This window comes from Equus przewalskii, chromosome 25 (genome assembly GCF_037783145.1).
Source record: "Equus przewalskii isolate Varuska chromosome 25, EquPr2, whole genome shotgun sequence".
Lineage (NCBI taxonomy): Eukaryota > Metazoa > Chordata > Mammalia > Perissodactyla > Equidae > Equus > Equus przewalskii.
Window position 1 is genome coordinate 23,559,517 of NC_091855.1, and position 15,779 is coordinate 23,575,295.

General features: G+C 38.8%; 1 protein-coding gene across 39 annotated transcripts in view; it reads left to right on the plus strand.

The window, feature by feature from the left end:
- NRXN3 (neurexin 3) overlaps positions 1 to 15,779 on the plus strand; it is a 1,503,251-nt gene that overhangs the window by 707,688 nt on the left and 779,784 nt on the right. For all 39 annotated transcript variants that reach the window (XR_011533070.1, XR_011533071.1, XR_011533074.1 and 36 more), the window contains 2 exons: positions 6,838 to 6,957; positions 14,781 to 15,162. Coding sequence is in view for 33 of the 39 variants with exons in the window: in XM_070594342.1 (XP_070450443.1) it covers positions 6,838 to 6,957; positions 14,781 to 15,162 (502 nt within the window). In the remaining 6 variants the exon portion in view is untranslated. The remainder of the gene's footprint in view (positions 1 to 6,837; positions 6,958 to 14,780; positions 15,163 to 15,779) is intronic.

Genomic DNA, 15,779 nt, shown 5'->3' on the forward strand with positions numbered 1-15,779 from the left:
TCATGGAGAGAGATTATTACAAGAAATCTTGAAATTGTCCTCAGCTCATCACTGCTAAGCAAGGCTATAAATTTATGGCTTAAGGTAGAGATTTGGCAGTAAACTGGGCACAGTACTCTTTCTCATCTTTGTGGAGTCATTTGTTTCTTTGGAGATATATCTGTTCCAGGTTCATTCCATTTCAAAATTGAGATGCTCCATTCTTCTAGCTGAGATGAATAGGTTCATTTTACTGTGTGATCATGGTTTAGAGATTCTATTGAATGGGCTGCCAGTGTTTACTTTGTAATGTTAAGAGTATTCCTTGTTCCAATCCTAAGCATGGGCTAGAGTATTTTACAGAAACCATGCAGGAACAAAGAAAGAGAGAGAGGGGGAGGGAGAAGAGAAGGTGGGAGGGATGTGGGGAGGAAGGAAGGAGAAAGAGAGACAGAGACAGAGAAAGAAAGACAGCAGCAGCCCAACAACCTTGCCTTATTAATTGGCAATGGTGGCCTAAGGTGCAAATTAACACTGTACCAACAAAATCATGTAAGAAATAACCTTTGATTCACACTTCTCAGCAGTGGGAAGTTGCCAGGAGATAGTACCAAGTGTGACTGATGCTAATAGGAAAGACGAAAATAACAAAAGTGAATTCCCCTGGCTAATAGGATCAACCACGTCTTACTTTTTCTGGAATTTTTCCATTCTCATTTGAGTGTGCCTCCTTCCACTCAGGTTCTCAGACCAAACCTAGGAGTCCTATTGATTCCTTTCTTTCCCTCTCCCACTCTCAATCCATCTCCCAAATCAATCTTCAAGTACTGTTGACCTCACCTCTCAAATACCTCCCAGATCTCACCACTTGCATTTCTACTGCTACTTCCCTAGTCCAAGTCACTGCCATTTCCTGCCTTTAACAGCTTTTAAGTACATCTCTTTGTTTCCATCATTGACCTCTTTTGGTCCAGTGCACCCATAGCAATCAGACTGATTTTTAAAACTTAAATTGGATCATCTGATTCCCTTGCTTAAAACCTCCCTATGGCTTCCAGTTGCATTTAGAATAGCATTCAAGTTCTGTGCCATGTTGTCCAGGGCCTCCTGTGATCTGGCCTTTGCTTACTCTACCACCTTCTCTCCTACCATGCCTCTCTTTTGGGCTGTGTTCCAGCCATATGGGCTTCTTTTTGTTCCTCCAACATGCTAAACTATTTCTGGGCTTCTGTTTTTGTTGTTTCTGTTGCCTCAGAGGTTCGCATGTTTGGCTCCTTCTCAAACATACCTCCTCAGAGAAGCCTTCTCTGACCATGTCACATAACAGCTCTCCATCCAACCAGGTACAGGGCAAGAATAGAGAAGTCACCTCAGAGAGGCCTTTCCGGAACAGTCTATCAAATAGCCAATCCTCCATTCCCACTGCTCATCCCAATTACTTTTCATCATACTCCTTGTTTTATTTTCTTCAAAGAACTCAATTCTATCTGAGATTCTCTCATGTTCTTTAATTTATGTATTGTCCTTCATTCTCCCTCACCCCAAACCAGACTGTAAGCTCTGTAAGAGCAGGGACCCTGTCTGTCTTATTTACCTCTTCATCCTCCACACTAGAATAGTGCCTGGTCCCATGCCGATGCTCAATTAATATTTGTCAACTATATGAATAGACAGTCTCTGTGATACACTGCCAGAGGGTAGTAACAGTACTCTATTAGCACTGGAAGGGTGGAGTACAGGATACAGAAAGGGATTGGCAGCCCTTAGTTGAACATGTTGTATGTGGCAGGCTTGAGGATAGATTTACTTATTCAAGCCCAATAAGTATTGGTGGTGTTTTTAGTGGGTTTTTAACTAGAAGCAGAATCTCCAGGAGGGTGCATGTGCTCAGGTTGAATAACCACATCACTAGTCTTTCTCATACATCTCACTGGGAGGCTTCTTAATAGAAGACTTCCAGAAAGCTTCCTATGCTTTTCAGTTCTATTGTAGGAGGGATGACAGCTCTTCCTGAGGCTTGAGGACTCCAGTGAGAATGAAATGATGTATTTGAAATGTTTCACCAAACTGGTTCATAAGTAAATATGATTTAAATTTTTTTTCAATGAAAATGAATGCCTTTGAAAAAAATGTTTATAAAACCAAAATAAAACAAAACACCTCTCACTCTTTGTTGGGTTGTCAACCCAAAGAAAGCAACCAGAACCTGAAATTTTCTTCGGACAGAAAATAAATGCTTCTTCCCTATTTCCCTGCCACCTTCCTTATTCTTTAGTCTCAATCTTTTTTCCTCCTCACTCCTTTTACTTGCTTAATCTATTCTCTCTGGGGAGGAAGACTGAGGAAATATATGGTGCCATAGGCTTAGTAAAATGGTTGTCACAGCTCAGCTAGCCTAACCTAAGGTGCCGGTGGAAATGAAGGTAAGTTTTCTCTTTTTATGTATTTTTGATGTTCTTTAAACCTAACACAGTCCATCATTTTGAGTATTTATTTACCATGTCTTTTAGATGTATAATCACTTGCCTTTCGCTATCCCTTTCTCTAAGGGAGTGAATTTCATATTTTTCTGTGCGTTATAGGAATTTTGATTCATGTGAAACATAGCTCCAAGGGAAATACAGTTACTGTTCCTTTTCCCTTCTTGCACAACTAGAAAGAGTTTCAGGTAAAGCAAAGTGATTTTGGTACAGGTTTTGTCTCCTTAGTGCTTCTCCCTCACCCCAAATGAAACAAGTCTTCAAATGTTACCCATCCGCTCTTGGAAACAGCACTTGTGGTAGATGGAAGGAATTTCTACTCCCTGCATATGAGCAAAACCCTCTGGTTTAGTTGATTTGGTCAGGTCTTAGAAATATATTGACAAACTAATGTATATTGGGGGTATCTTTTAGTTTGACTGGTTATTTTGCTCCTGGAGGGAATAACAAATTTGTGTAGTATGAACAGTCTGCTAAAAAAAGAAAACACAACTAAGTAGGTTCAAAATAATTAAAATCCAAATTCCACCTTGTGGAGGTGTGTGTCTTTAACAATGCTCGAATATAGATTTTTCCCACACACTCCCATTCTCTATCTGCTGAAAGAGGGAACATTCTCCTAAATTCTTAGTGTTATCATCCTCCAAGCAATCAGCAGTGATTTCTTTCCGAGTACTTTTCTCCTAATTTTTCATTATGATTTTATTCTTAATCCTGGCTTCCTAAAGAAATAGGACTTCCATAGGGTTACTGTAGGCTAGGTCAAGAAAACAATCCAGTCTGTGTCCTTCATCCATGATTCCGCATTCTCTATCCCCCATTCAGCAGAAAATTAGACTATCTTCTGTGAGACAAGCCTTAACTAAAAGAGACAATGCTAAATGAGTTTGCACTGAAGCTAGATCAAGAGTGGGCATCTGGGTGGTATTACCCAAAGGATTCATTAAAGGCTGTTTGTTCTACAGTAACAAACAGTTCAACACGTCTACAGGCTTCTTCATCCCGGAAATCTTCAATTGTGATTTTGCTTCTTTGCTCAGTCACTCAGTCACGGGTGTCATTACCTGGGAAATTCACAGGGTGTCAGATAACTTATTAGGTTTCTGTATTTAGATCAAACAGTGATGATCTAAGCAGACTAAAGGGAAAAAAGGATTGTTTTGTGATCAATATTTATCACTTAAACTATAAAAGAAGGAAACATGCATCAATTATATGCATCCAATATGTACTCAATTGCACATCATACTTCTAGCTACTAAAAAAAAAAGACAGTGCAGGAAAATTGATGGCTTTGAGGTTTTCTTTTAAGTTCCCAGCAGTTCCATTTTAAATTTCAAATTTTAGGAAAATATTTTCTTCTTCTTCTCATCTGGACCATATCTTACTGACAGTGAAGAACTTTTTGCATTCATTATTTCATGGATGCTACTTCACTGGCTTTTCTACTTGAATCTGCCAGAAAAGTCTTTTCTAGACTAGATCCTCCTGCTTGTAAAAACCAACAGTTTGTATTTCAACTTTCATTATGTCTGCCTCTTGCATCACTTATCAATCCAGTTTTATGTTTAGGCTACAGATTAAATTTGCTCTTCTTGTCTATTCGCCTACATTTCCAGCCGAATTTAAACATCACTTCCCTTCTAATAGGATGAATTGACCTTTTGACTTGATTAAAGATAAATGTCATTGACTTTCCACTTTTGGAGACTGAGAGTTTTTTGGAAGCTCATTGAGATTTCTGTATTTATTGCTTGAAAGTGAATATTGAATAATATTCATTCCCCTGCCGTTTTAATGAGATGAGTGTGAATCTTTTTTTCTACTCTTAATGAGAATTATTGGGGTTAGAGGTATCAAATGTAACCAAGTGGTAGGATATGAGAGGTTTCAGTTATTTTTTTCACATTTTTGGTCATAGGCCATCACATCCTAAAGTTTGAGAGTCAAATGGACATTTAAATATTTTTGTTTGAATCTGACTACAGTGGACATTTCAAGAACACCAGAAGAGCTGAAGTATCTGCAAAGTGTCATCATCATTAAAAACACATTGGGCTGAGGCAAAGCTTGCTTTACATTTCTGTGGCTAATAGGGCACTAATGTAGCGATGTCCTAAAACTGTGTTTGTGTTAGTATTTCTCCCTCTTATCTTATCCCCAATCATAAAAATTAAGTGATGTGCAAAAATTGCCTAAAGAACAGATGCCACCTATAGGAGACGTTTAAATAGCCTGTATTTGTAACAGTTCTGCCTCCATAGCCAATATTTTCCACATCTCTCTTTACTTTCTTATTGAAGCATTTGCCATTAGAATAAAGAGGATAAAAACATAAAAAAGCAAAGGCAGATTTGTTTCTCCTGAGAACATCTGTTCTTGGTTCAAAGTACTCACATGATGTGGTCCATTTTCTCCCAATGCCCACGTAGTTTGCTGTCGTAAAGGCGACTGTTACATCAATCTTAGACCTGAATTTAATGAGATAATGAACAGTGCTATCTAATCAGTTGAAATGTAGGGAAAGTCCTGTTATAATGTATACATTTTAAGTAATATAAAAGGCAGGCATACTCACAAAGATAGGCTAAGATTGAATATAAAATGGTTTATTAGTATTTTTTTCCTAAGATTCATTGATTTTATGATATCATTATGTTTGGCCCACTCTAAGTTTCTTCACTGAGTTCTCAGGATTTTTGTGAATTCAGGTTGCACTTGGGGTGTAGGTACATTCTGAAAAATTTTCAATACAAATTATCTGCTGTACACATTATAATTAAAAGAAATCTTTCTGATTCGAAAGTCTATTTTTCAAGATGAAATTTCCCCCAAACTTCAACTGCTATCATAACTTTTATAACCAGCATTTAATAGGAATATTAATTACTCAAAAGTAAAGTGTACAATTTAAAGTCACCTAGTTTAAAAGATCTCTATCCAATTGATAATCATTTTTATTTTCTTCCCTAAACAGTATATAATACCTTGAGTCTTAGGGATAGAGGAGGACGGAGAGTGGCTAATGAAAGCTATATAATAAAACTTTCAAAATTACTTAGATAAAAATGTATTGACCTTATATGATGGCTTCCAAAGAAATAAAAGCCTATGTAGACATCGATTACCCGACAAGCACTCATTAAAATACCTAGTATGTACTTGGCCATGTGCTCCTATCTGTTGGAGCCAAGTGTATCGTCTTCTGAAATATTTCAGATGCATAATATTCATAGGGATGTATTGGCCAGTTACATATTTCATCTTTTTTTTCAAGCTACTTCCAGAGATAGGGCTTTAAATATATTGATTGACTAATCCAGGAAGATTTAAGCAGCATCTTTCTTCATTGGCTCAACTATCCACGTAGAGAGAGCAAATTTGGTCTAAATTCTCTGATTCTATGCAATCTTCTTTGTCTTTTAAATTTACGTTTCAGTTCAATGGTGAGGGAAACACGACATTTTCTCCCCTACTACTAAAAAATTGTTTTAGTGCCTCACTGTCCATCTTGCCAGTTTTTGCCCCTGCATACTATAATTCCTTGTTGTACCAGCTTCTTCCTAGGGTGCACTTGAACATCATCTAGAGCGTCTTGAGCATGGATCTTTTGAGACAACTTGGTTTATTCCTTTATTTAGTGGCACATTCTACTGAACCTTCTTTTGATCTAAACAGGTTCAATTTTGGAATTTTACATTATTTCATTTTTTAGGTCTTTGGATCTTTTTGGAGGATGATGACCAATGAGATAAGTCTGGGGCCCCTTATATTCCCTTCAGGAGCATTATCTATAATGAGATTAAAACTTTGATGTTATAATACTGTGATGATTACTATTGTGATTTCTGTGGTCACTGAATTCTGGTAGGACCATGGGTGAATAAAAATGTCAAGCTAAGAGTAAATATTGCAGAACTCTCTCATCCAATTTGTGGATACTCTCCAAAAGCCAGACTGGTGTATTATGCCTAAATGAGCTAATAATTCTAAAAATGTATGATGAATTTCCTGTATCTTCAAGAAATTTGTCTCAAGTCTAAGACTTTGGAAAACAAAATGACAACTGACTACTTTTTCCTGTAAATGTTCACTTACTGCCACTGGCATTTTAAAACCTTGTATCTCTAGGTAAAGGAGTACACTTATTTCTTTTACTACTTTCTTATTGTCCGTTATGTCTGAATTGAAACTTTGCATTTGGGGACTACTCTGGAGGATTCTGTTGTGTCAGTGAAACTAGGATGGGTTTTGGTTGGGGGAGATAATTCTTCGAATGCTACTGGGTCATGTGCACCAGTGTGGCTTTGACGATTCTGATGCCTTGAGCACTACGTTTAGAATTGATTCTAACTTTGGCACTTACCACCATCTTTAGGCAAAGGACCTGAGACCCTGTATGCGGGGCAGAAGCTCAACGACAACGAATGGCACACCGTTCGGGTGGTGCGCAGAGGAAAAAGCCTTAAGTTAACCGTGGATGATGACGTGGCTGAAGGTGAGTACAGCTACAGTGAATTTGTCTCTCTTTGCTCACATAGTCCTCTCAGCCATTCAGTGAGCAAAGGGTTTTTTCAAAACCTTTCGTTTTGCTAAACAGAAGTCACATGTCATGTTCTCTGTTGACAAGCTCAGGTAAGGCTAAGAAGGTCTTCCTCTGTATTTTCATAGTCCCTTTTCATTGATCTGTATTATAGAATTTACCCACCACTGTAATTAGATAGATATTGATAGGTCTCTCTCCTTAGCTAGAGTATGCATCTGGAGGACACATGTAGAGTTCTACAGATTCCTCTATTATTCAATTATTCAAAAATCACTTGTCAATCATCCTCTCAAGTGCCAGCGCCTTCCCTCAATGATATGAGTCACTCTTTAGTAGAGGGAGATGGATAAACAAAAAATCCAGAACATTACAGATTAAGGTAAGTATCTAGATCAGTGCATGATACTTAGAAAGTAGTGAACAATTATTCATTTGTTTAATCGTTACTAATCGAGTGCCTACTCTGTACCAAGCACTGCTTTAGAAGGCACTGAGAATATGATGGTGAACCAAGAGCAAGTCCTTGGCCTGGAATTTACATTCTAGGAGGACAATGAATAAATGAACAAATCAATACATACGCAAAGGAACGTTCAGAGCCTCACACAAGTAGTACATATTTCTCGAGAACCTGTGATATGTCAGCAGTTTACTAGGGATTATAACCGATATCAGGAAGCAAGCAGACAACAATTACCTGTTTCCTCAAATAATGAACTGATTTAGTACATTAGATAGGTCTTAGAGTATTTGAAAATAAGACAAAGAACATATAATGAGATTCTAATTTTTGTGGGTAAGATTATAACTGTCAATCATAAGAGAAAAGTATCAATTTGGGCTGGAGAAATCAGGAGTAGTTTATAAAGGTAGATCTTCAGGCAGAATTTGATGGATAATTTAATGAGGTCTAGGGTGGAAGAGAGAGGGCATATCTAAGTGCATCTTACATGCTGCATCCTGTAAGTCTGCACTCTCTAATATTCCAGAGCAGTGTGTATCTCTTACGCAGACTTCTTGTCCGTAAATGAAGGGAAAATTTGGCGCAGCAGGAGGTACCATGTGGAGCACTGCTGGTATCAGGTGACCTCGGTCCTGATGTTAACTCTCTGCAGGATGTTGGGAAAGTCACTTATCATTTTTGGGCCTTGTCAAATGAAGTCAGTGGCCTAAGTCATCTCTAGAGTTTCTTCTGTGAATAAGATAATCAGGTTAGAGTCAGGTACCCTGGAGTTTAATACAGGCATTGTCACCAAAATGCTTTATGCCTTTGAACGAGATATACTAAACCTCCTTTCCCCATTTCCTCATTTTTAAACTTGAAATTCTGCTATTGCTAAGGCCCTTTCCAGCATAAAATTTCTGCAATTTTGGGTCCTATAACTTAATTTTACATTTATGAGTCTGTCCTGGAGTCGGGAATTATGGTGAGCCATGTAGTATATGTGCAGGGAAGGGTGTGTGTGTGTGTGTGTGTGTGTGTGTGTGTGTATGTTGAGAAGGAGAGTCTGTGGAGAGAGGAAGAGCATGAGGCATATATGCAGTGCCCAGCTGGCATTAGATCCTGGGTTGGCTGTCTCACACGTATCAACTCCTTTAATCTTCTATAATTCACCATTACTTTGCAAGGTAAGTGTTCTTATTGTCATTTTACACCAGGGGAACACAACACTTAGAGGGAGTTGTGTAATTAAGCTCCAACTCCTGTGTGATTTTACCAAATCAAGCACAACCCATCATAAGAAAGTGATTTTTCTTACAATGTAGGAAAAATATAATGGAATGGATTGGGGAGAGAGGGGGAAGACATTTCAGTAGGTAGACTACAACATTCGCTCTCCTTTCCCCCAAACAAAGACAAACAGAACCACAACTTTCCCAAACCCTCCAATTGTACGACGACACAACTCAGTAATGGGAGGTAACGTAACAATTCTGCATGACCGAAGGGTAAATTAGCTTTATGTAATACATATAAGCAAAGAAATGTAAAAATGATTATATGAAGCCACAGCCAGCCTGAGTTAATTATTCAAGGAATCCCCATGAGCTGATGGTGCACTCAGTTGTACACAAAGGCGGCAGTAATGAGTCACACATGCCTTGCTAACTCCTCTGGGCTTAGCCCAGCAAAGCTGAGAGAGACGCTCTTCGCAGGATGTTTTGAACATCAGCCACTAGATGGCGACCTCACCCCAATCTCTCCCGACAGTGAGTCCCTTTTATTTTCATAGGAAACGATATACACTCTGAAAGCTATGGTCCTAAAGAACAGCAGAACTGAGGATGCAGTAATGTGTATTGTCTCCCTCAGACATTATTCTTTTATGGAAACTTTAGAATACAGGTAGTTAATAAAGTGTGCTTTCTTTTGCCACTAATTATTAAAAAACAGGATTAAAGCATGGAATGCCCAAGTCCTCCAGTAATTTGATATTTGAAATTAATGAAGCTCTTTCATTTTCCATCCTACCCCCTACTTTGCTGCTGATGGAAAAAAGGAGCCATAAGGATAAAGGAATTTTGGAGAAGAAAAGAGCTATTTTGCTTATGAGCTACAACCTTGGATGGCTTCATACCGTGATAAGGGGTTTGGGAATTTTAATTTTAGCTCACAGAAGTCATAAAATCAGGCAATGAAACTAAAATACCACACAGTCCTCAGATTATTGAGTAGTATCTTATTGGCTTATTGAGTAATCCCTTTCATGCTGTTTAAGGTTCCCTAGGGTGTCAAATTTTCAGCTAGTTTGCAGAAATGTGCATATAATAGGTCAAACTCATAAGAAATCAAAAGCAAGGAAAGAAATATTTCTCACCCTAGTGGTTTTCATTTGTTGTAATGTAAATGTATTTCTGGAAAAGTGTTTAGTTCATTTGACAGTTAATAAGGATTGATTGGTTGAGCTGAATTTCTATTATTAAGAATAAATTAAAAGAACACCTCACTTGGGTTATGCTCCTCAGAACTGGGACCTAATGCTACATGAACCACCTACTCCATCCAGAACTTATTGCTAGTGCCCAAATTCACCCCTTTTCTCTACTCTGGTCCATGTCAACTCCTCCTTCTCCCTCCCTCACCCCACATAGCACATACAGTACCAACCTGTAAAAAGTCATTTTCCAAAGTTTTCCATGGGAAACTTTTTCCTCACATTAATAAAAAAAACATGATGAGAAACATTTGGGAAATGTTAGGTTAAACAAAATGAAGTGGATTTCTTTACTGCAAGACTTATTAGGAGCCTTTAATATGCTAATACACACTACTAATCATCAACAGCTAATAGCTAAATTGGTAGCATTTGCCAGATTTATTTGGCTCCAGAACTGATTTTTTTGTTAAAGCACTTTACAGCATATTCTTTTGAAAAATGTTGATATCGTGGAGAAAAAGCTGTGGGAGCAGTGGAACTGGAGGATTGTGGGCAAAATGGGCATCTTTACTGGGGCTTCATAAGCCTTCATTTTCTTAATTGTCTCCCCGTGTCTGGGAGCCATGGAAGGTCAAATTGCCTCCTCTAAGCCTTTCCATTCTTTCTTTGTGAAGCTCTCAAGGTTGGCCAGGAACTTAATGCACAGAAATGGTGATGAATCCAACTCTGACTCCAAATCAGATGTCTCAAATAAACCTCCTCCCCCAAATGTGAGGGGTGTTTGCTGTGCTCAGGCCATCTGCTAGACCCTATGGGACACAGACAAGAGGCCAGAAGTTGTGCCTACTTAAAAAGAACTTGTGTTCTACTAAAAGAGGGAAAACAATAAGTGAAATAACCAGGAAATTATTAACATATTTCAGAGAAGGGGAAAAAAATGAATGTTGCATAATTAGTAATAGATAACAGTTTGAGCAGCAGGCACTGTTCTGAGTACTTTATATGTATTGACACAGTGAATCCTGGTAGCTTCATACCTATTTCACAGATGGGAAACGGAGGCACAGAAAAGTCAGGTAACCCGGACAATTCAGCCTCAGAACCTACCTACCCAGCCACTATGTGCTAACATCTCATGGGCAGTTACAGCTTGAACTTGGCTAAGATTTTCCATAGGTTTATATTCTCAACAAACTTCATTGTTCTGAGTGTTGGTCTGTAAACCGCTTGCGGGCTGTCAACGAGACATGGAAGTGCATGTGTGCATGGGAGCCAAGGCTGTTCTAGGGAAGGTGCTGGATCAATGACCCATGAACCAAATGGAAAGTCATTATGATGCTTGGCCACTGGGAAGAAGGGAAAAGTCATCACAGCAGCTTTTGCATGGACATTTCATCAGTTAAATTCCACCAACAGCTTTTCTTTGGCAATAACGTAAGGGACCAGCCATGCTTTTCCTCCAAAGACAGTATAGCATACAAGTTAAGAGATGGGCTTTGGAAGTAAACACACCTGGGTTCAGTTTGGGGGTTGGGGGGTGTCTACCATTTACCACCTGCATGAACCTTGACATCTGATGGTGGTTATGAATGGCCTAGCATAGTGCCTGGCATACAGAGAATATTCAGTAGTCTTGGTTTTTCCTTATCTTTCTCCTGAGTTACTTCTTTTTCCTCTGAAATTTGAAGGCAGCTGCTGTGGAGTGTGCATATATTCATCCCTTCTGTGGAAAAGAGTTTTAGTCTACAGACAGCTTTCAAAAGAGACGAGTGAAAAGTTACTAATATTGATTAGATGATACACAGATTTTACAAAACATTTATTTGCTTAGTTTGACACAAGTTTCCAACTTTAAGCAGTCACTTCAATCATTTCTTCAGATGCAATAGCATACTCTTTTTGGAACCTCCATTCACGGTCAAGTGAGTTCCTTCGCACATGGTGAAGCCAATTTCCTTTCTAATCTGGCCCCACCTCGCTTTTCGCCACTCCCTTCCCCAACTTCTAGGTGAAGCTGCTCTGAGTCATCCTAAACCCAAAATCAGTCTGTGACCGTGGCTAAGCTTTCAAATTCCATTGTTAGTTTCCCTTCTATTACTTATCCAAGCCCTTCTTCAATCTCTCTTCTATCTCAGTCACCACCTTATGTGATTTTCTTGCTTTATAAAATTCATTTTCTACTGAGCAGAACTTCCTAACCCCTCAATTCTGGAGGTCAGTTTATCCATAATTTCTCTAAAAGTTCCCAGTTGACTTTAAAATTGCTTCTTCAGATTCCTTTTAGAACTCAAATCTTCACCAGTGATCACCCCATTATCAATTCTTAGTTCTCGTTGGTGTTCTTTTTGTTGTTGTTATTGTAAATTAAGAATTAGCACCACTAGCAGTATCATCGTAGTTCAGTTCCTGTGTCTCCATGGAGACTGGCTATGATTTCCCCCTCCCCGTCATTCTCTGGCCCCAGCCCTCCGCCCTGCTATGAACAGCTGTAGCCAAACCGACATTGACTGCTTATTTCAGTCACTTCATTGCTTTAGAGCATGTGAATTTAGGTTATACTACTTGCATTTTCATGACCAGCCCGATTTTCAGTACTAAGTAATTTTATACACTAATTCTTTTTCCTGTTCAATAGTCAGCAGATTTATGTTGCATTTTGATTTTTGTCCTATTACAGTTTTATATTTAAGTTAACCAACATCATTATTTTATTTTTGCTTATATTAGGAGAATGATTTGTCACTAGTTGTCAAAACACCACATAGAAGCTCATAAAGTGTAAATCTGATTTTTGTGCTTATGAGCGATTCTTTGAATTAGATCTGAATATGCTCGCAAAGAGATGAAATTAATATTAAGCATCTGAAGGTGCGATCTAGTTGAGTCTCCCAGATATTAAAGTTTAAGGGACCCAAGAAAATATAAACCTCCTTTTTGTGCCTCCTGAGTTCTATGCCAATAGAGAAAAAACAATACAAGGCAGGTGGAAATCAAATATAATTTTTATTAGTGATAACACTGATATTGAAAAACGTGGCTTAAATCTACTGAACTTCAGAATTTGACAGAATTGCCTACTTGAATGCTAACCAAAGCAGGAGTGGGACAGGCAGCCTCCAGTGAAGCCAAGCTTGCTCCTCTAAACACCCATGCTGAGATAGGTGGGGTGGACTGGGTGTTTCTTGAGGGCAGCTTGTTCCCCTAAAGAGAAACAGGAGGTGCCAGGGGCTGAGCTATACACATATAGTTTCTCTTTCAGATTATCCTTAATCTTTCACATTATGTCATTCCTTTTCCTCTGGAAAGTTGTAAAAGAGATGCTAGGAGTGTCTTGCTAGCGGAGTTTCTTCCATATGGAAGGTAACATGTTAGAAATGCAAATTCTCAGGCTTTTGAATCATAATTACCCCTCCCTTCTCCCTACCACTGGGGCATTAAGACGTGGTTTGCTAAATTTTAATATGATTTTTCTGTAGAAATGTTGAGGGAGCCATCTTCTACTCTGGCCAAACTAATGATGTTTTCCTTGACTTTGTTATTATAACGTCCAGTGTCTTTGACTTTATTTCAAGCTCTCCTCATTACCCCTCTGCTTCAGTCATTCACCACTCCTAGGTAAACCAGTAATGAAAGGTCTATAGCATGTTTGTATTCACTGGGGATCTTTCATTGCAAATGTCAGAAACTCAACTCAAATGCTTTAAGCACAAAAGGGAATCTATTGCTACATAGTTTTAAAAAGTCCAGAGTTGGCTGGCTGGATCCAGAACTTCAAGTGACATCACCCTAGAGAAACGGTGTCTCTCGGTTTTGTGGTTGTCTTCTGGGCCCTCTGTCTCTTCAGTCAGGCCCAGCCCATCTGGTTATCACATGGCCTCCAGCAGTCTAGGTTTTCTTCTTACCCCTCCAGGAAGCCTTGCTTGCAAAGAATGCCTCTTTCATAAGTGTTCCAGCAAAAGCCCTGGAGCTGAATATTACTGGACCAGCTTGGCTTGTGGCTAATGCAGTGGTTCTAAGGGTAGTCTCTAGACCAGCCACATAAGCATCATCTTGTAACATGTTAGAAATGCAAATTCTCAGGCTTTTGAATCATAAACTCTGAGGGTGGGGCCCAACTAACTGTTTTAACAAGCTCTGCAGGTGACTCATATCACTCTAAAGTTTGAAGACTGCATTTTAGTCCTTAGATCTTACTCTATGGCTAGTGGGATAAAATATGTTGAGTGGTCCAGCCTAGGTAGCTTGTTACTTCAGGAGCTAGAATGGGATCAGCTTTATCCAGCCAAGATGGTTTAAAGGTGAACTGGGGAGGGTGGCTTCCTCAAGAAAAATTAGGTGTTATCATCAGAAGAAGCAACAGTTGCTGGGCAGATAAAATTAACAGATGTTCTGCGATAGAACCTTTTTTGCAAGTACTAGGTACTGAATTATTAGGTACTGAAGGACTGGGCGGTGAATTATTATACTAAGAAATATTTGGTAGTGAACACCTGAGGCTTATTTGCTGTGTCTTTGCAAAAGTTAGGGCAACAAAGACTTATCATCTTACAGTGTGTATTATTACTCAATTGTTTTCCTGAATGGAGAAAACTAACGGTTTTATCCTTTAACTTGAGTTATCCAGGGTCTCACATTTTCCTTTACATGATGGGGCATTGTGAGCAACTACATGTGAGCATGGAATGCAGGACATATAACTTGGACTGGGCCAGTAATCAGTTGCCCCACTGAAGCCAAGTCAAGTATATACTCTATTGAGTGTTTTGTTTTCTGGAACTGACTCAGGAAAACCTAATATTTTGTGTGGAAACAAATTAGATCTAAAAGATATAGTAAGGATGCTATGAGAAAGCATGATAACTTTTCCTGTTTATGTCTCATTTATGATTTTCACAGGTACAATGGTGGGAGACCATACCCGCTTGGAATTCCACAACATTGAAACTGGTATCATGACTGAGAAACGTTACATCTCTGTTGTCCCCTCCAGTTTCATTGGCCACTTGCAGAGCCTCATGTTTAATGGCCTGCTCTACATTGACTTGTGCAAAAATGGTGACATTGATTACTGTGAACTGAAGGCTCGTTTTGGACTGAGGAACATCATTGCTGACCCTGTCACTTTCAAGACCAAGAGCAGCTACCTAAGTCTGGCCACCCTCCAGGCCTACACCTCCATGCACCTCTTCTTCCAGTTCAAGACCACCTCAGCTGATGGCTTCATTCTCTTCAATAGTGGTGATGGCAATGACTTCATTGCAGTTGAGCTTGTCAAGGGGTAAGTGGAAGGAATCACATAGTTTATACTAAATATTTTAGCTCAAATCCTACATAAAATTTGGGCATAAAAAAAATTCCATTCTACTGCCCACCCTTTGTTCCTGATATATGCTCTCATCTTCATTGATTAAAAATATCCATGTCAAGATTAGGGCTAGAAGGGAGAGAAATTCATGATTTCATTTAAAGATCTTTCACTGATTCAAAACTATCGGACTTTTTACTATGAAATGTAGTTCTTTAAAACTATGGAGAAAAAGTGTTATTTTTGCAAAAGAGGGTATGCGGTGTGTGTTGTATCTATCTCTGGGGTGGTGTTACCAGCAACCACCAAATTTACAGAAAGAAATGAAAGATAGATATTTTCAGCAATGCCATTAGCCCATATATGCAAATTTTAAACAGTTGTTCTTTCTTCAACACATTTTACTACCTTGAGTTGGGAAATAGTCAAAATGAAAGCAAAAACCAGAACAAAACTTCCGAAAAAGATGCATGATTAACTGTAAATTTAAATGTCACCCCCTAGTGTTTTGGAGTGTACCACCTGCACTGCTTCGTGACTCTGGATTTTTATGATGTTGAATAAGTAAACACTAAGTATGGAAGTAAAGG